At 58.1% G+C, this 19,426-nt stretch overlaps 6 protein-coding genes across 6 annotated transcripts; 4 read left to right on the plus strand and 2 right to left on the minus strand.

The window, feature by feature from the left end:
* The first annotated feature begins 723 nt into the window (after positions 1–723).
* On the plus strand, positions 724–4,689 carry KVR01_009942 (uncharacterized protein). Its single transcript, XM_044790742.1, has 5 exons — positions 724–970; positions 1,190–1,788; positions 1,857–2,127; positions 2,179–3,351; positions 3,409–4,689. The coding sequence occupies exons 2-5, from the start codon at positions 1,674–1,676 to the stop codon at positions 4,232–4,234; spliced, it is 2,385 nt and encodes a 794-aa protein (XP_044641190.1). The 5' UTR covers positions 724–970; positions 1,190–1,673; the 3' UTR covers positions 4,235–4,689.
* A 134-nt stretch (positions 4,690–4,823) lies between these two features.
* On the minus strand, positions 4,824–7,445 carry KVR01_009736 (type 2C protein phosphatase PTC6). The gene has a single exon (XM_044793555.1). It carries the CDS (start codon positions 6,992–6,994, stop codon positions 5,012–5,014), a length of 1,983 nt encoding a protein of 660 aa, XP_044640984.1. The 5' UTR covers positions 6,995–7,445; the 3' UTR covers positions 4,824–5,011.
* Positions 7,446–7,845: 400 nt separating this feature from the next.
* KVR01_009703 (uncharacterized protein) lies at positions 7,846–9,553 on the plus strand (the record flags this gene model as incomplete). Its single annotated transcript, XM_044791631.1, has 2 exons — positions 7,846–8,722; positions 8,850–9,553. 2 exons carry the CDS (start codon positions 7,846–7,848, stop codon positions 9,551–9,553), a joined length of 1,581 nt encoding a protein of 526 aa, XP_044640951.1.
* A 637-nt stretch (positions 9,554–10,190) lies between these two features.
* KVR01_009972 (orotidine-5'-phosphate decarboxylase) lies at positions 10,191–11,375 on the minus strand (the record flags this gene model as incomplete). Its single annotated transcript, XM_044794021.1, has 1 exon — positions 10,191–11,375. The coding sequence occupies one exon, from the start codon at positions 11,373–11,375 to the stop codon at positions 10,191–10,193; it is 1,185 nt and encodes a 394-aa protein (XP_044641220.1).
* A 3,610-nt stretch (positions 11,376–14,985) lies between these two features.
* On the plus strand, positions 14,986–18,371 carry KVR01_009769 (CDP-diacylglycerol--inositol 3-phosphatidyltransferase). Its single transcript, XM_044785994.1, has 3 exons — positions 14,986–16,030; positions 16,140–16,516; positions 16,606–18,371. Exons 1-3 carry the CDS (start codon positions 15,832–15,834, stop codon positions 16,987–16,989), a joined length of 960 nt encoding a protein of 319 aa, XP_044641017.1. The 5' UTR covers positions 14,986–15,831; the 3' UTR covers positions 16,990–18,371.
* A 76-nt stretch (positions 18,372–18,447) lies between these two features.
* On the plus strand, positions 18,448–19,277 carry KVR01_010062 (uncharacterized protein; the record flags this gene model as incomplete). Its single annotated transcript, XM_044790718.1, has 2 exons — positions 18,448–18,693; positions 18,993–19,277. The coding sequence occupies 2 exons, from the start codon at positions 18,448–18,450 to the stop codon at positions 19,275–19,277; spliced, it is 531 nt and encodes a 176-aa protein (XP_044641310.1).
* Positions 19,278–19,426: the final 149 nt, after the last annotated feature.

A 19,426-nucleotide genomic window follows, 5' to 3' on the forward strand; every position in this document is an offset into this window, starting at 1 on the left:
CGGTGGTAGAGAAGGACTGGACGGCGCGAAGAGGACCGGTGAACAAGAATATCAACGAGAACTGAGAACCCACGGGAGATTGAAAATAAAGCTGGATGGACCGGGCAGGAAATGAATTATACCCGTACCGGCTCGGGGGGTCAGGGACCAGGGGCGAGCAAGATGGGTTTCGAGTGTTTCCAAGACCAGATCTCTGCTCGAGGCCCTGTGTGTTGCCCTATCATCAGCCGGGCCCTGCTGGGGTGGCCTGACCGGCCGGGCTGCTTGACTCCCCCAAAGTGCCGTCCCCTGGAAAGGGCCATTGAAATCCTATGGGCAGCGAAGAGTGGTAGCCCATACCTAAGTAGATGATCACCCCACTAGGTGCTCAGTGGCGCTACCCGGGATTTCGACCAGGCCGAACAATGGCATGATTCTGGGGGGGCCCCAAGAGGAGCGGTATCCCCAATCTCGCGGATGCGCTGGCAGATGCCTGGTGCTGATCCTCAGATCCTGCCTGTCTGTGGTGGTGGTTGATCCATAGGTATTATTTGTCTGCATTGAGAGGGCGTCAGATTAGATAGATACTGCAAGTACACGGTACGAGCAGCGCTGAGTTATTATTACAGCTGCGGCCTTGCTTATTGTCCGCGGGCGCACTAGTAGGAAACCGATCAATTAAAAGCTGTTCGCCCCCCCAAACCTTGGAGGCCTTCAGGGTCCGAGGGATCCAACGTCGTAGTTCGACACGGTACCCTTGACCAGGTGCTCCCGCCCCTTCACATGCGACCCAAAAAGCAAGACGAGGTCCCTCCAGATTCTTGCCAGATGCACTCCTGGTAGGATGCAGCCAGCAGCTGCCAGCTGCCAGCTGCCAGCCTGCCCAGCCTGCCCAGTCAGGCAGTCAGCCTGTTCAGCCCAGCCAAGTCAAGCTCGGCTCAGAGGCACTAGCTGCTGGCCCATGGCATTCAGTTTGTCGCCTTAGACCTAGGTACAGCACCCACTTTGCTATCTAGAACCTCCATTGCTCTCTCTCTTCCCGGCGCAGAAGCAATGGCCTCCTTCTGGTCCGTGCCGTCTGTCTGCCGAGACGCAGTCGCAACGACAGCCGCCCAGCCAAGCCCGGGACTACGGCACGACACTACTGTTTTTGCGCTGCAGGTAGAAGTAATGTCGACATCAGCTGCGTGGCTTTGTTGACGCAGTCCAGCTGGATCCGTCTGAGGTGGCCTATCACAGGTGACATTCCAAAGGACCACGGGTGGCGCAGCCCCATTTTGAGGGCGGACGAGCGCAGAGGCGAGCAGAGTCCTGCAACAATCAACGTCGTTTGCAAAGCGCCTGAGTGCCTGAGGGAAAGGAAGGATACCCAGGGTAGCTAGCTGAGCCGTACGTGCCAACCACTGCTCAAGTGCTACCGTGAGCGAGGTAGATAATCTAGTCATCTTGCCCCGCCTTCGAGGTGAACTCATTCTTAGCAAACGGAACCGAGCAAAATCCTTGGAATCCTGGAATGTCAGCCTCTGCCTTGTTCACTCACACACACATCTGACAACAAATTCTTACTCCCCTTTTTTCTTATCACAACATACTTGCTGTTTCCAATCCTGAGTACACACGCTCCCCAGTCAATACATCTCGTCCGGCACGCGCGCCGTCTCCTAGTCAGTCTCGTGCAATAAGCCGACCTCATCATGGCTTCCTCGAGGTGGGGCCCCGCCACCTCCATGCTCCTTGTCCTCTGCGTCATGCTGGTGCTGTTGCCCGGCAAGGCACACGCATTCGGAGCTGGAAATATCCCATCGATTGGCAAGTCACCCAGGCTCGCTGCAAAAACCTACACGACCAGCCACAATTCTGACAGTCTGCCACCACAGCCCAGGTCGAAGGCACAAACTGGCGCCATGGCGACATTGAGGATATGCTCAAGACCGTCGCTTTCCTGCACGGCAAGAAATGGACCAGCATGCTGGTGAAGCGGACGTATTTTGGCAACTGGCTCCGTGATTACTCCCAGGCTGTAGACGTGGGCTCCCTCAAGGGCTGCAATGCGCCCACCATCCGGATCCTTGTCTGGGTGCTCTCGTTCATGAGTTTCGGTTACGCCACTGAAGAATTCGAGGTCACCGAGGAGCGCCTTGGTGTATAGTAAGTGTCAGGCCAGCTCTGCTTGGAAACCGTGCAGCTGACGCGTGGCAGCCGACCCGAGGAGCACATAGACAACCCGCTCGGCTACGCCGACGGTGCGGATGCTCGCACATTTGACAGCCGGCTCAGGGGCCCTGTTGAGCCGGTAGAGACTGAGATCGATATGCGGACTGGCATGAAGAACTACATCGCCAACGAGTCTGGTGGGTGGGCCACCAGCGCTGGATACCTGCGCTTCTCCTTTGCGAGGAGCATCCACTTCGGCAGGCTCTACACCAGCGGGGGAAGCGGCAGGAGCGGCAAGGAGGCCGATCTCTGTGAGGCTCTGAGGTGCTTGGGCCAGGCCCTCCACTGCATGGAGGACTTCAGTGCACACAGCAACTACTGCGAGTTGGCGCTGCGGGAACTGGGCTACCACAATGTCTTTCCACACTGTGGAACTGACGCCCAGATCAACTTGCGAGGGAAACATGTCTACCCAATCGTGACGGGCACCTTTGGAGGCGTCGATTTCCTTCATTCGGTTCTTGGCGAGGCTACGGACCACTTCACCCAGTCCGAGGTCGACGAGGTCGACATTGCGCTGAAGAATGCCGAGAAAGGCGGCGCTGGGGGCGACCTCAGCCGCGGCGGCTCGACGGGCGAGCGTGGGTTTTTCGGCCTCAGCTTTGGCGGCGGTAGCAGCAACGTCGGGTCGGACTTTATCTCGAGCATCGCTAAACTACCGGGCGTGGGGTCGGGTTTTGCTTCAGAGGCCCGCAGCCTCCAGCAAGCCTCTGCGGACCAAGAGCGACAGAACGAGAGCACTCGGGCCAACTTGAACCAGGTTCCAGGCATGTCGCCGGATTTCGACCCCGTGCAAACGGCCAAGCGCATCTACCCGATCCTCGAGTTCCGGGACAAGATCGTCAAGTCGCTGTCAAACATCATCAGCAAGGTTCCTGGCTTGGAGAAGCTGCTAGAACACATCAGTGAGACTCTCACCGCGTTCGTGCTTGGCCTTCTGGCCCCATTTGTGCGACCCATCATCAACCAGGTTTCGAAGACTCTCAAAGATGGCAGCTCAGGAGTCATCACGGCAAGCGCCAACAACCAGCTGGAGCCGTGGAGGAACCCCTCCTGCACCGATCCAACTCACTCGATGCTGTCCAAGGACCACTTCACCAACATCCTGAACCCCTGCGCCGGCAGAGTTGCTTCTACCATTTTGCAGTACACAGTTCCGTGAGTATTCCGCCACGTCACAGGTTTGGGAGCCACTTTGCTAACAGACTTGCCCAGTCGCGTGCTGTACGCTTGGGAGCACACAGGCGTGCCAGTTGATGAAGTCGTCAATGATGTGCTCCGCGCCTTCCACCACCCAGCCATTCGCGACGAGCACGTTCAGGTCCAGAAGGACATGTTCGAAACCGTGCGTCAATGGGCTCACGAGTATGGTCAGAACCACGACCTCAACAACACTCTGGGCTCAGAATCCGTCAAGAACGGGAAGAACCACATCATCCGCCATGATCAGAAGGGCGGGCACAACCACGGTGCAAACGATTGGTCCGCCTGGAAGAACGCCCTCGGTGAAGTCGGCCATGGGAAAGTTGCGGGCTCCCTGTGGTCCCAGGTGCAGACGCGAGACCTTGACGCCATGGAAGGTCGCGATGGCCGGCCACAGGATCAGTACATAAGTCAGGAGCCTGCACCGCCGCAGGCAGCTCGACCATATGGATCGTACGGTTACGGCCAGTCCGATCATCCACCAACCGGAGGAGCCGCCGATGATTACCTGCGTCCGTCTCAGCCGGACCAGCAGTACTACGGCCACACCCCGCCTCCTCCGAATCAATACGCCCCGCCAGCTCCCGGGCCCTATGGACAGCCGCCGCCAGGGCCTCCTAACCAGTACGGGTATCCCCCACAGTACCAGGGGTCGCAGTATAGTCAAGGCCCTCCCCCTCCCGGGCAGGGAGGATACTGGGGTGGTGGCCCACCACCACCTCAGGGTGGATATCCTGGGGCCGGACACGGCCCCGGTGGGCAGCAATACCCGCCTGGACCATACGGGCAGCCCCCGCCCGGCCAGGGCGGATGGGGTGGCTATCCACCACGGTACTGAGATTTACCGCTGTAGTCGGATTTTAGTTGTCGGCAAGTAGGTAGAGGTTATAGATACAGGGACCAGCGGATCTCAGGTGAAGCTGCCAAGGGTAGGGCGGTTATGTGACCTGCACATTCTGCTTGAGAAGGTTACCAGACGAGTCGATGGTGATAATAGGCAGGGGGGTACTTGTTGCGTGGTGATCATCACGTCCTTAATGCCAATCGTGTCTTCAAATGTTTGTGTCCCGTTGACGGAAGGCAGGGTGTTGTTATGTGCCGGCTGGAAAAAGTTGTTTTTCCTGCGCAGCTATACATGTATACTTTTGCACATGACTATCACTCAGCGGCGGTGTCTATCGGGACAATCCAAGCCGCAATGCAGCAAAGCAACGAAAACTGACATACGAGTATGAGCATACGGCCTAAAAAAGCCTCCTGACTCAAATTCGCAATCTAAAAATGTCCTATTCATATGCTCAGGGCCCGGCAAATTCAACCTCAGCTGGCGGCGCACAGCTTCCACAAGAACGGTAAGTTTAGGCTTTCAGATTCGGCCTGGGCTGTATCACAGGTGTTCCACTCATACCTCATACAAGAGTCGTAGATTGCAGCATAGCCACGTGAAAAGTATATTCAAATGCACCTTGTGTTTGTGTGAATAAATGCCCTATGTACGAGTGCATCGCCAGCATAGCTCCCATCTCCTTCTTGTTGGGTATCTCATAGTTCAACAAGCCACGCAGCCTTCTACCACGCTTATCCCGCGACTTGAGTATCTACCGCTTGTCTGTCTTCACCTCCTGCCCCTCCTTGGGTCGAGAGCCTCCGCCCTCCTAGCATCACGCATCTCCTTAGTCCCGAGGCTGCCCAAGCCGCCCTCACTCCTCCTCTCCCAGCCGCCGAGGCGCACCACGAGGCAGGTGGCGTTGTCGCCGTTGTGGCTCACCTCGTTGGCGTACTCGACGACGCTCTTGGCCCCCTGCTCGGGAGTCTTGGCTTCCTTGATCACATCCACTATCTCCTGGTCGCTCAGCGTGCCGCTGACGCCGTCGCTCATGAGGACGAGGAACGAGTACTGGGCCGGGCCCAGGTCGAGGCGCGTTAGTTCTGGCTCGGCGCTGACCCCGACCCGCTTCGACTGCATGTCGCCGAACGACCTGCTGTTGGCCAGGCCACCTATCCGCTCCTCGCCGAAGCTGTCCGTCACCGACTCGGCGAACCGGGCCAGCCTCCGGCTCTCCGTCGGGCTGGATGGGTGGTGGTCGCTGGTCAGCGGCACCGCCAGCCCCGTGGCCGTCTCGCACAGCAGGATGCGCGTGTCGCCGACATGTGCGACCACGATGGTGCTGTGCGTCGCTGGGTGCCAGTACGGTGCCGGCGTGGGCGTCGAGATGAGGGCGATGGACGCGGTGCTGCCGCCCTTGAAGCGCGTGGGCCCGCCGATCTTGTGACCCGAGGGCGCGGCGTGCGGTGAGGACCCAAGCACCTCGTCCTGGTTGAGCGGTTGGTTGTCGCTCACGTAAGGGTCGTCCGGGTCAGGCTTGCGGGCCTGGGCGGTGACGAAGTCGAGGTCAGCGCGGAGAAAGGCGTAGGTCAAGACCGACTCTATGGAGACTTTTGGACTGGCGGGTTTGGCCTTGGGGTCGGCGTTGATGATGGCTGACGAGCTGCCGGGATCAAACAGGGCGGGCCTGAACCTCTTAAAGTAGCCACCGATGGTCCTCTTGTACTCGTCGAGTAGCTCCTTCTCAAGCTTAATGGCCTTTGGAAGATCCGCTTTCACCGGGACTGGTTCCTGGCCTGTGGCCGTGGGCAGCTTCCCATTTGCGGGAGGCGTCTCCTGCATCTGAGCCTTGACCTCGTCTGGAGTCTTCATATCCACGCCCTCCAAAGCCTCCTCTTTCGATTCCCCGGGAGGCTTCAGCGGCTCTGGGCCATCGGCTCCACCTGATGCTCCCTTGGCTGCCTTGCTCTTCTTCCTGAGACTACTTTTCAGCTCAAAGTCCTTGGCAGCCTCCTCGACGTAGCCATGCAACTCGTCCCTGAGGAACTCGGCACACTGAGAGCCACCATGGCCGTCAAACACGCCAAAATAGAAGATCTGAGGGTCTCCGAAGGGACTGTCCGCAGTTGTCGCCTCGCCAGCATTGTTCCTCCTCTCACTCCGTACCAAGCTCATGGGCGCCCGCTTGGCGAAGGCCGGTAGATCGATGGTGCCGGCTTGGTCCGTGTCCTCGTTGTAGGGACGGCTGCCCCTGCCACTGAAGGCGCCAAAGTGGTGCTTTGCACTGCGTAATGGTATGCGCACCACGGTCAGGTCGCGGGACAGCATGTTAGGCGGCGACGCTGGAGTCGAGGAGCCAGGCCCAGGGGTGTGCGGGGTCGAGGCGGCACGAGGAAGCTTGTGGTGCGGACCACTGGCGACTCTCGAGTCGGGGTGGAGGGAGGACGAAGGCAGGTGGGTGACGAAGTAGTTGTGGAATCCACGAGCCCGACTGGATGTTGCTTGGGGCGTCCTTTGCTGCAGGTTGCTCTGTGACGGCGAGACGGGTGCGGTCCGATCCACGGATAGTTGGCGCTGGGCGTGGAACCAGCGCCTGCCCGTGGTGCGGCCTCGTGTAACAGCAGCATGAGCTGTCTGCGAAGCTGGCGAGGTGGCATCATGGAAGAAGGTTGCGACGAAGCCCATGAATTCTTCGAGGAGCGCAGCGGTGTCATCAGATTTGACTGCTGAGGGCCGCGTCCTTGGCACCAGCGAGGATAATGGCCGGGCCATGATCGTGGCTGCTTTGCAAGGCTGAGCTCGCAAGCTGGGCTCGTCTTACGAAACAAGTAGATGCCACGAGATGAGCAATTGGACACGGGGAGGAGAGGCGGAGGATTTGGAGGTCCATCAGCGAAAAGACTGTGTACAGGATCGGATGCGCCAAGTTGGAGGCTGACGTATCGTGGGCCCTGTAGGCGTGGTTGGCCCGGTGGGGACAAGGGCTGTTGTCGTTGATAATGCCGAGAGGACGTCGGGCCGTCAGAGAAAGCTGGACCTCAACGGCCAAAAGACTTCAACGGGGAGAAGAGTAGAAGAAAGGGAGCGAAGGAGACGCTCGGCCTGCTGAACCACCAAGGTCGGACATTAAGAGCCTTGGGAGGAGGAGAAAGCCGCTGTCCCTGGGAAGCTCCATGCCACGGTACTGTAATAAACAGGTTGGAAACCCGGGGTTCCAAATGCCATCATCGTCGTAGCTTATTTCCCGTCTGCGACCCATTGAGGAGCCGTTGTTGAGTCCCCACCCATTCCTTTGCTGGGCGTCCGGCAGGCACGGGGTACAAGGTGCAGGTGCCCGTAGGCTACTCCGTATACAACAGCCTCTAACCCTGGGGTGGTATCATTGTCAGCGATCCAGGATCCATCCCCACGGGCGCCGTCGGGCCTCGGCTGGCGGTCCAGGGGTCGCAGTCCGTCTCCAAACTCTCCAAACGTGCGCCCACGACGTCACCGATCAGGCGAGGCTGATGAATCTGATCCCATCCACACACTTCATATCATTAACCCTTCGTACCCGCTCCAGTCCGCAGCATTCTTCCACCTATTATGATCTGCGCTGCCGACTGTTCCTCCCAAGCTGACCCATGGACGAAGCATCCGAGACTGCCCAAGATGATGGAGTCCCGGCCTCGCCCACCGACCTGCCAAAGGTCATCACCATTGCCCCCAAGGGCGACATCTTGCTGGACGTGACTTTCGAAACCTCAAAGGCAACACTCAAGGCAGCCCGTGCCGCACTGCCCAAGCCTCGCCCCGCCCAGCGCGACCCACCTGCCCCCCAGCCGCTGCTGAAGCCCCGGATTCACCTTGCCTACCGTGTGGATCTCTCCACGCTCAAGAAGCACTCGAGGTACTTCACCAACCTGCTGACCGACACGCGCTTCCAAGAGGCCCGCGACATCGAGTCCAGGTTCCGCGACCTGTCCCTGCGCAATGAGAAGCCCGCAGACGTCGACTCCGACCAGCTGCCCCGCGTCGTCATCGTCGACGACGACGAGGCCACGCGCTCCGCCGGCCGCGAGGATGTCTTCCGCGATCTGCTGAGGATCCTGCACGGCGGCGGCATCACCACGAGGCCTGTCACCATGCTGTATGTGGCCACCATGGCCGTCATGGCTGACCGCTTCGACTGCACCCCCACCGTCTCGCGGTACCTGACCACGGGGCTCAAGTTCAAGTGGCCTGCCACGCCCCAGCCCAAGCCGAGCACCGACGTCGAGGGCATGACGAGCCTGAGCATCTCCGGAGAGGAGATGCTGCGCCAGAAGGCACTTGTCTCGTGGCTGCTTGACCACCCACTCAAGTTCCAGGCGGCTACGCGGGAGCTGGTGCTCTACGGCTCCCATGCCTGGGCTGCTGTCGGCGACGAGGACGATGATGGCGCGGGCCCCGAGCCGGGTAAGCAGCCTGAGTCGTCCCGTCGGGATGCTCTGTGGTGGTATCTCCCCAGTGAATTGGAGGGTAAGTGCCCTCCACCTGTTGCACCGAAACTTTCACACTGTCACACTTTCACACTCTCTACACTGCCTGTGCCTCCTTCACCCGTCCGTCTTTCTGTAACGTTTGCTGAAGACTGAAACCCGTAAAGAGGAACTACACTACCGCCGCACGCTTATTCTCAGGACGCTAGCCTCAATAGTAGGGCACTTCCTGCGCCTCTATTCCTCCCGTGCGCGTCAGTGCAAGCTGGGCTACGACTCGAGCGCCGCCTGTGACTCGTTCCAGCTGGGCGAGATGGTCAAGTTCTTCACGGCCAAGAACCTCCTCTACCTCGTAAACTTCTCTCCGTCCTCGCAGGAGAGCATCAGGGACTTTGCCGCCGTGGATGTCGGCTCCATCCTCGCGGCGCTCCGCCAGAGCCCCCACTACCAGATAGACAAGAACCACTCCAACTGCGGGCTCAGGTCCAAGATCACGCCGATCCTCGAGTACGTCCAGGTCATGCTGAGCTCCAACGTCGGCGTGAACCTGCAGGCCTGGAAGAAGGATCCCAAGGCCGCCACCTGGATGGCGGCGTGCAAGGGGGCTGCAGAACCCGACAGGGGCAAGACGGCCCGCAAGAAGGAGTTCAGTGTCGGCGCCGCAGGTGGAGACAGTAAGGGCCCAGGGAGGGACAAGGTGTTCCGCTTCACGAGGTCCCTTGCCCAGGACCAAAGGCTCAGGTACGAGGGCGCCATGTCTGCTGACCGGATGGCGCTGGAGCTATTCATGGCAGAGGCCTGGGACTGGACACCCGAGGACGACCTCGGCTCCGGAGGCAGGGAATTTGCAACAACCAAGTGGCTCAAATGATATCTTACAGCGTCTGTGGCACACGCTAGGGTCCAGCAGGGGCAGAAAGCAGGTAGGCATTGCGTTGAGATTCCTCCTTGATCCTGATAGTATATAGAACCGAGTCAGCTTAGAAGTTCGAGAGGTTCACCCCTCACAACCACGTTTGGCAGCAACAGACAGCACCTTCAGAAGACATTTGCACGTCGACACTGACGCCTCGGAATAGAGATGCGTTGCAAGCAATGCAGTTCTTCCAAACCGGCTAGCTGCTCATGTGTCTCCAGCAAGTGCATCGTCACTTGCATTGAACAGGTTGTAAGAACCCCAGGTGATAGCACACTGTGATTACCCCGACAAGTCACAACATGGAGACTTGAGTCAACTCTGTTAGTAATCCTGCAGTTCTTCCGTGACCCGCACAAGGGGCTTTCCGTATATACAAAAACACCCTCCCACAGAGGCACGTGCTGTCTAGGCCATGGTGGCCGAGCTGGACCAGTCCCTCCTTTTCGCTTTCCAATGACACCGAAAGTCCAATGAATTCTCCGCATAGGGATACAAATGATGGCCGTGGCTCTCCTTGAAACGTTTCCGACTGGGTATCCAAATCGAACTTCTTCAAACTCTCCACACCACGGGGGGTCTTTACCCTGGCTTAGTTCCTCAGCCTTGCCTGGTAGGCCTTCCATGCCCTCACGCGGTATCTCTCTGCCTCACCCTGCGGGTCTCCGGCCTTGATGATACCTCTACCTACGATGACGATGTCGGTACCGCATAGGCCGATCAGTTTGGACGGCGTGTTGTACTGCTGGCCCATTCCATCACCCTGCATCCCCTCGCCGTTCTCCTCCTCGCCCTCTGGTGGCAGCTTGCAGCCCGGGGTCATGTGGATGAAATGATCGTCGGGTTCCGAGTTCAGGCTTTCCTGCGCCACGTATCCCATTACGAAATCCTTGTTCTCCCTCGCTGCCTCGATGCATGCATTTGTGTAACGGGCGTCCATGAGGTTACCGCTGCTGGACATTTGTGCCAGGAGCAGCAGACCCCTCTCGAGTGGTGCTTCCTCAATGCCAGGGTAGACAATGTCGTCGACGTCGGACAGACTCTTGGACAGGCGCGGGGAGTCGGCTGGCTCGAACGACTGTGTCACCGTGGTGATGCTGACGATACTGCCCTTGCGTCCATCGACGTCTCGAGGTGGAGGCGGCGGCGCCATCATGTTGATATCCCTAGCCTCTAGTGCAGAGGGCTTTCTCTGACCGTTGGTGCCGCGGGCGCCAACGTTCTCGTCCTCTTCCTCGTCCATCTCCTCGGGCTCACTCTCGAAACCATCGCTCACGGGGGTTCCGACTGTGACGCTCGTTCGCACCTCGTAATTGATTCTTTCCCTCCATTTAGCCGCTGCCTCGCCCATCGCACCCACCATTGGCTTGCCTGCCGAGATGTTCGCGTTGACAATGTGCGCCCAGTCTATGACCCTCGCGGTTCCACCAACATACTGCATCTGCACCGTGCTGCCAATATCGCAGTATTTACGATCCTCGAAGATCAGGAAGCCATGTTTCCTGGCCAGCGCCGCGAGATACGCTCCTGTGCCCGTTTGTGGGTTGAAGTCCCAGCCCATGACGAGGTCGTAGTGCGTTTTGAGGACAACAATCGAGGGGCCGACCTTGTCGGCCAGAGACAGGAGTTCCCGTGCGCTGTATACGTCGGCCGACACGCACAAGTTCGACTGCTTGAGCTCCATTAACCGGAAGAGGTAGTTTGTCAGCGGGTGTGTCGCGCCCGCCGCCCGGTCGGCGTAGCTACTCGTTAAACTAGAATGCTTTGGTGCCGACATCGTGGATGTTGGCGCGTAGTTGAGGTCGCGCGGCAGGACAAGGCACGTATTTCAACGTTCGTAGGATTGTACAACCGGTTTGAGGCTGTCGGTGGCAGGGGAGTTAGAAAGGATAGTCCAAGAAAAGAAGCAACACAGAAGTATCTCACCAACGCAATCAGATGCAAAATCGGTATGGATGTTGTTGGCCGTCGATATCTCTTTGGCGTGGAGGGGCCCGGCGCAGAGTTGAAGAGATGGTCACTAGTATATGGAATGAACTGGAGTGTGTCACTGGTAGAACCTAAGCAAAACCAGGCTGTCTACCTCGTGTTGGTACGGAAGAGCTGCCAGTTGCGGAGTCGACCCGAAGACGTGAGGTCAGGAGGGCAGTTCTGGGGCCGGTTGACTTGAGCTTTCGAGCGCCGATAGGGTCAGGCTCGCGGAAAGCAGGCTGGAGCAGGAGGGTGGTACCGCTGACGTTTGTCGATAGGTCGTTGTGCTGCAAAGACAAGCGGACAAGCGCTGCGAGGGGTTGGGGCCAACTGGCGACGATGGGTCGGTCGGTGGTATATCGGGAGAGGAGAGCCGGCAATAGAACCGAGGCGTCTGTAAGTCCAATTGGAGAAGGCCTTTCCGACAAGACAAAGTTCCAGACCTGAAGCACGCACCGCTGCAACGAAGGGCGAAGGAGACGGTGTGATGCGACAGGGGGCCCGGGACTGGATGGCTTGATCAGGTCCGGGGACGGGGTTCCGGAATTGTATTCCTGCCAAGTCGTCGAAGCACTGCTCTGGCGGGTTGGCACGACAGAACGACGGTTCTTGTGAGTATAGTGTAGCGCAGTGTAGCGCAGTGTGGTGCGGTGTGGTGCGGTGCGGGCGCGGTGCTGTGTGGTTTGGGCGTATCTGGCGGGTAGTACCCAGGTCGGCAGGTGGTGCAGGGCAGGAAGGTTCGCCCGGCTGGGGTAGTATGCAATGCAGTGCGGTGCAGAGCAAGCCGTGCAGAGCAGAGCAGAGCAGAGCAGGCAGTGGAGCACAGGCAAAGGCGACGATCAATGTAACGTCGAGAGCCTCAAATTGGGGCGTGGAAGGGGGCGTGTCTGCTGGCGGGAAATGCAGCTGGAAAGGGAATTGTACACAGAAAGACAGGCAGGTAGATATGCAGGTGGTCCCGAGTGACGTCGACAGCTGGTGAGAGAGAGAGAGAGGGCGGCTGTTGTGTCACAGGTCGTAGGCCAAGCCGACAGAGGTGAGAGAGGAGCCGGAGAGAGGGAGGGGTGGTGTCAGTCAGGGAGAGGCGTGAGTGACGGTTGGCTCAGCCGAAGGATTGTCAAGACAGGTTCCGGGCCACTGAGGTGATGTGCAGAAGAGGGCAGAGAGAGGCAGGGGCAGAAGCCGGAGCAGGAAGGCAGGAGGAGGAGGAGGAGGAGGAGGAGGAAAGAATTTATCGATGGCCTTGCCGTGCGTCCTGCGGCGTGTCCATCCAGCCTGTGTGTTTTTGGGCGTCTCTTGTTTTTTTTCTTCACGCTGTTGACCCGCACCTCCGTCTCGTCTACGATATGGTGGTCCCAGGCAGTTTGAGGTACGGAGTACCTGGCCTCGTACAGGCCCGGCCAGTACATTTGCAAGCAGGGCGAGCACGGCAAGCAATGGCCTGTCTGCGGGCAGATGAGGGCGGGGTGGGCGGTGTTTGGAGCTCCCACGCCCAAGGGCTCCAAAGGGCTCCCAGGGCTGCCAGGCCCGCAAGCACGGTCGTGGCCAGGGGGCCATGGTGCGCAGGGATGCCAGCTCTTGGGGCCCAGACTCCAGATCCTCTCATCGCCCTGAGGAACCCCCCGTGGCCCATGCACCCGAGGTGGCAGAGTCGCGGGCAGAACCCTGGAGCCATGGGCTTCCCTTGCGTGCGCCGCCCGCCTGGCTCCAACGCTGCAGGCACAAGCTGCCAGGCCAACAGGCCTGCCAGGCTGCTGCGACGGCAGGTGTGCAACAGTGCTTGCAGCACACAGTACCTGGTACTGCGCCCTGGCCCAGTGCTACTTGGGATGTGGATATATGCCAGGTAGATGTGCCCCTGGCAACTCGATCATTGCTTTGTTCAGCAACTGTGACGTGTGGTGAGAGCAAGGGGAGGCGAGGGAGCAGCCTCAGACCCCGGGATGTGGTACAGTATTTATCTAGCCTGTCTACCTAGGTACTTGAGTACCTGCATAGCTGCTTTGCGAGTGCTACTGTTGCGTCCAAGGCGTTGGGCTAGAGTGCCAGAGTGCCAGAGTGCCAGAGTGCCAGCCTGAGGCACGCCACACCCCCCAAATTCCCTGCCTCACCTGCATCACCTGTCGCGATCAAACCACCAGATAATATGACAGACCGCCCCCCCTGGACCCGATCCCTCAGTGGATGTATCACTCAACTCTGACGGCAGTCGTCACTCCCATCGTCCCACGTCCCATGCCAATGAATGGCCGTTCCAACCAGATGGCTGATTCGGGTGGGGGTGGCCCCATCCGGGCAGAGAGGCAGAGGGGCAGAGGGACAGAGGGGATTGATTGATGTGCATGGTGGGCTCGTCTCGCGGTGCACAAGCCTGATGCTCTCCGCCGTTACCAGTTCTGGACCGTGAGTCGTGATTGACCGGGGCCGGCCTGCACCCGCATTCCTTGTCCCAGAATCTACGAGCTGCCGACAGCCATCCTGTGTCAGCTGGCTTGGCAGGCCGGCGGGACAGCACCGTGAGAAGTCTCCTCAGGGAGGGGAGGAGTGGCAGGAGTGGCTGTCCAAGAATAGAAGAAGCAAAGCAATTCATTCTGCCCATGGGCTCGTTATGTGTGCTTGTGCTTTGCTTATACTGCAGCAGATCTTCCTCCTTCACCCCTCCCGCCCCCCCCCAGCCACCAACCGGCGCTGCTCGCTCGCACCATAGCGCACAGTAATACCGCCCCCAGCTGAGACTCTGCTGCCGTTCAATATATCTATACCTGCTAGGTGACGTATATGAGCTCGGGTGCCGGCAGTCACCATTCTCTCGTTCATTTTCGTGCCGGAGACATGCATGCCATGGCCCATGGGACGGACAAGTCCAACACTGGCAGTCAACAGCTTGACAGGGTCGTTGGCTGCCATTATTACGGAGCACTGGCGGGCTGCAACACGCAGGCGAGTCAAGTTCTCGGCCGCAACCCCGCCAATATGTAGCCTGGGACCGGAGTGTGCGTGTGCGTGTGCATGTGAGGGGTGTACCAGTGTGCGTGTGCCAGTGTGCCAGTTGTGAGTGTGCATGTGAGGGAGGAGACGGCGGACCAGCCTCGCACATTGTCTGTCACGGAGATTGCGGGACGCAGGACGGGGCTGACGGGGTCTGACGCCGCCCACTTGCTCTTGTCGGGACTCCCGGGCAGACGGGGCATCCCTACAGTAGGGTTTGCCGAGAGTTTATTCTCTGGTGATCCCATCACACTTGGCCGGAGCTGCCGGTGGCATGGATATCTGCCGTTGTGCCGCCTGCATACGACTCACAACTTTGAACCTCCATGAGCCCCTTAACTTATAAGAGCCCAGCCTCGGCCCAGCCCAGCCCGGCCCGGGTGACACCATAAATACCAGCCAGGTGCGCAGCAGGTCCAGAGGAACCTGGCACCCAACTGGGCATGCCTCGTCTTCTCATGAGAGGAGAACCGGGTGCCGACCTGTCTGTCTGTCCGGGTGATATTTAAAAATAGCAGTCTCCCAGAGGTGCATTCAATTGGCCATATTGGCAACTTGCGCGACTGAGTTGGACAGGCCCTGCAAGAATCCATATCAGATCATCAGATATCTGGAGGCCCGTTGTGTGGGCTCATGTTTAAGAAGCCCTAGTCGTTGATACGGCAGTCCGGTAGGTACTCCGTACTGTTCTGGCCCGACTGGGCTGCTAGGCCGGCCAGCAGACGAGGCGACAGCGCTAGGAACAGCCGGAACACAATCCCTGTCCAGGCTGCCAGTTTGCTCGGGAGGCGGCTTATCGCCAGGCTTATCGCCCTGGAGAGCTGTCTCGGCCGGGCAGTAAACTTTCCCATTCCTATTAGTCGCCCCGGTCTGGCGACACTTGCTTACATTTGATTTGGATTCGCATCTGTCCATCTCGCTTGTGAACCCACCGTCTCCCTTTTGCCATTGGCAGGTCAGTGAACATCGTCATTGTGTGCCTGCAGGACGATACAGGATATCCTCACGCATCAAGAAAGGCCCTCCAGCCCGCGTCTCACGCCACGCCACGCCCACGCCCAAGCCCACGCCACGTATAGCCAACAGGCAGCTCCACACGCATCCCAACGGGTCTTGATATCCAGTCTTTCGTGCCGGCCTGCCCGGAACCCAAGAGAGACACTCTTTCAAGCACAACAATCCTCGGCAAGCCACGGTCGACACCAAAACGCCGCCACTTTTCTCGTTGCGCCCCGTCCAACTCCTCATTTGCGACTCATTAACCAAACATTGCCATGTCTGGAGCCAGGACCCGAAGACAGGCAGCTCTGGCCGCCGCGGCTGACGAAACTCCCGTCAAGGCGACGCCCGAGCCTCCGTCAGAACAGCACGTCGTGGTCAATGGCAATGGCTCAGCCCGTGCCTCTGGCGATGCTGTCGCCCAAGCCACCCGGCCAACAGAGAACATTTTCTTCTTCATACCCAACCTGATTGGTACGAAAAGCCCATGCCCCCTACGCCTACATTGCGGGCCCCCGAGAATCTTCTTGACGAGGTCTCGGGGGCTTCATCCACATGCGCAGCAAGCTGACACCTCCCCCAGGCTACGTGCGCATCGTTCTCGCCATCTCATCCCTCTACTACATGCCACTGCACCCCCGGACCTGTTCGCTTCTCTACAGTGTCTCGTGCCTCCTCGATGCCCTCGACGGATATGCCGCCCGATACTATGAGCAGAGCACCCGCTTCGGGGCCGTCCTCGATATGGTGACGGACCGATGCACGACCTCGTGCCTGCTGGTTTTCCTCTCATCCGCCTTCCCTCGCTGGGCCATCATCTTCCAGGGTCTGATCTCTCTCGACTTCGCCAGCCACTATATGCACATGTATACTACCCTTGTGATGGGCGGCTCGAACCAGAGCCACAAGTCAGTGGACAAGAGCAGGAGCTGGCTGCTGAATCTCTACTACACAAACAAGGTACGTGCCCCCAGCCCTCCCAGATACCGCCAACATCAAGGTGTATCTCGCATAAACGCCCCACATGACTGAACTGACACTGCTCATAGGTGGTTTTGTTCGTTGCATGCGCCCTGAACGAGCTGTTCTTTATTGCCCTGTACCTACTATCCTTCTCCTCGCCCACCCTTTCTCCAGCGCTCCTGGCAACCCCGGCCGCGGATAACCTCCAGGCGGGGGCCCAGGTCAACAGCTCGGTGCTGGAGAAGGTCTTCACCAGCCCCTACAGCGCTGCAGCCCTCGAGCTTGCCCGCGCCAACAAGATGGACAGCACTGTGCCCTGGATTCTAGCCGGTATCAGCTTCCCGGTCATGGCCTACAAGCAGATCATGAATGTCATCCAGCTAGTCAAGGCTAGCAAGTGGCTGGCCGAGGGCGACGTTGCCATGAGGCAAGAACAGGGTCTTCCTAGAAAGAAGGGAAAGACCGCTTGAGTTATCAGCCTCCCCGTCGCGAAACGGGCGACGAAAGCTGATACCAGTTCGCGTGCGTCGCACAAGAACAGCTCGCGCACCGAACTCTTCAAGAGTAGGATGGATGGATGGCAGCATGACACAGGCCGATGATCCGTTGACGTGCCACGGATGAAGAGAATGACAAGGAGCGGGAGGTGTTACAATTCGGGGTCCTCTGGTGTTGACAAGGTAACACAGGAACGGGAGACAACAAGATTTACGAAAGTCGACTCAGATCGGCAGCGGGTCGAGCACAAGGACCCAGTGTGCCAGGCTGGTAGAAGCCTGGGAGATTTTTGCCTCACAGTTGCATTTTTCTTTGTACAAAATAGTCCAAGACTATTCGGGAGAGGAACGGTCAGGTTGAACTGTGCCGCATGAAGGTTCGCAGCACAGCAAAGGAGTTTGGGCAGGATCGACGGCTACTTTAGAAGACTGGAGTCAGTTGTTCCGATTGTCTTTTTGTCATGGGATTGTCGGCTGGATTGAGTGATATCCTGGTGCGTATCGCGGCAGTTGTCCTTGGGACGTTTGCTTCGGACCCTGCACTTGTCTGGTGTCGCTGGGGATTTGGCTCTCATTGCTATTCATTCTTTGGATGTCAGATCATGTGCGTGCTGCAAGACGAACTGCCGGGGCAAGGGAAGAGCAGCAGGATAATCAAAGCCCGATTCTGGTATGACTGCTTGTGTGATTTGCGGCGGTAGCAATGTGAGGGGTGCGACGAGCCACGGCTGGATTGCTCTCACGGACAAGCAGGGTGAGAGGGTCGAGTCGAGTACGGTGGGGGCCAGTCTGCCTCAACTGCCAATCGAGCCGCGCCTTTGACTTTCGGGGGTCTCGTGGCTGACTTACTGCAGGGGCACCAAGAGCACCTGGAGGTATGCAAGACGCGGCGTCGGCTATCTTGATATTGTCCACCTCACTCTTAAGATTATACGTCCCGCAACAACACACTCGCATCTACCGCACCCGGCAAAGCACACGCCCGACAAGACATCAAAGATGTCGATCGCCAAATCGACTCATTGATACTCTGCCGTTGGGATAATAGTGGTTTCGAAAGAGTCGAAAGAGCCAAAAAGCCTTGGGCGCCTGCCTTGCCATGACTTGGAACCGAGAATGGAGGTGAACGGTACAACGGCATAGAGGGAGCATACCCGCGGTGGATGGGGCAAGCAGTCAAGACGCTGGCTTTGGATATTTCCGCTGCCACGGGGACTCTTTGAACGATGCTGCCGCGTTTCTCCATAGATAGTGTGTGTATATATAGCTGCAAGAGGTGTTGCTCGTCCACCAGGGCTCTGTTGAATAGGCTTACAGAACTTCTGTACCAACAAATGATTATAACCTACCAACAGCAACACTCACTACTCTATCCCACGATTATTCAATTATCTCATAACAATAATCACAACAGATACAATAAATACCAAGATGGTCCGCCCCGATATCGTCCTCCTTGCCTGCCTCATGGGCAGCGCGACGGCCGTGAAACAATCACAGCACTCCGATAGTGGCAGACTGCACTGCGGCATCTTCGGGTCCGGTGCGATTAATACCGCCCAAGATATGTACTCTAAAATGAGGTATAAAAGTCTGAAGGATAAAATGTTCACCATCAAACCCGGCCAGTGCGACAGGGTCCACTGTTACGATACGACCGGTATCTATGTTTGTAACGTATGTACATCTATAGATTCCTTGACATGTTGCCTCCCATTTCCTCCCCTACTCTTTCCTACCCTCCCTTTCCTAACGTCCCTTTTCCTACCGTCCCCTCTCCTACCGTCCCCCCTCCTCCCCTCCTGTTCCTCACGTCTCTTTTCCTGCCCTACCATTTCCTACCCTACCCTACCTTTTCCTTTCCTTCCCCTTGCTATTCGCCCGACAAGCTGCCAACCCCTAGTATTTCCCGTAGCCAAGAACCACAAAAAGAAAGTTTCCAAGAAGACTAATAATGAACGTTTACGTCGATACAGGACGGGCCCGTGAATGTGGCTCTCAAAGGTGAATGGATTGCCAAGGGCATAAGATGTATACTCGACAACTGCTGCAAGACGGAAATGACCGGTTTCAAATATCACAATGGCATATCCGGTCAGTATTTCATCAAGGGCATGGGCCAGAACATGAACATCAACGTCGGGTACGGCAATTGCCGAGACCCCCCTTCGATCAGGCCCAGCAACGCCGGAGGCTGGGACGTCAACGGCGTCTGCGCAGGCGGCGTCCTGAACCCCGCAAGTGTCAATTGCGAGGTCTGAGGGAAAATGTTTTTAGCCCTTCCCGTCTCGCTTTCTTTGAGTCGGTAGGAGAGGTTGGGAGCAGGTTGACGTTTCTGTTTTGACAAATGTCTTATGTTGTACTGGTCGTAGTAATTCTTCGTCTACTCTTGCGTCTAGACCGTCGAGGA

This window comes from Diaporthe batatas (assembly GCF_019321695.1).
Source record: "Diaporthe batatas strain CRI 302-4 chromosome Unknown Contig00012, whole genome shotgun sequence".
NCBI classification, from domain to species: domain Eukaryota; kingdom Fungi; phylum Ascomycota; class Sordariomycetes; order Diaporthales; family Diaporthaceae; genus Diaporthe; species Diaporthe batatas.

Bases quoted from the DNA above. Each gene is read 5' to 3' on its own strand.
- KVR01_009942 (XM_044790742.1), top strand. From the start codon at position 1,674: ATGGCTTCCTCGAGGTGGGGCCCCGCCACCTCCATGCTCCTTGTCCTC. The intron at 1,789-1,856 runs GCAAGTCACCCA...CTGCCACCACAG, and splicing joins TGGAAATATCCCATCGATTG to CCCAGGTCGAAGGCACAAAC. The intron at 2,128-2,178 runs GTAAGTGTCAGG...GACGCGTGGCAG, and splicing joins GAGGAGCGCCTTGGTGTATA to CCGACCCGAGGAGCACATAG.
- KVR01_009736 (XM_044793555.1), bottom strand. From the start codon at position 6,994: ATGGCCCGGCCATTATCCTCGCTGGTGCCAAGGACGCGGCCCTCAGCA.
- KVR01_009769 (XM_044785994.1), top strand. From the start codon at position 15,832: ATGTCTGGAGCCAGGACCCGAAGACAGGCAGCTCTGGCCGCCGCGGCT. The intron at 16,031-16,139 runs GTACGAAAAGCC...CACCTCCCCCAG, and splicing joins CTTCATACCCAACCTGATTG to GCTACGTGCGCATCGTTCTC. The intron at 16,517-16,605 runs GTACGTGCCCCC...CACTGCTCATAG, and splicing joins ATCTCTACTACACAAACAAG to GTGGTTTTGTTCGTTGCATG.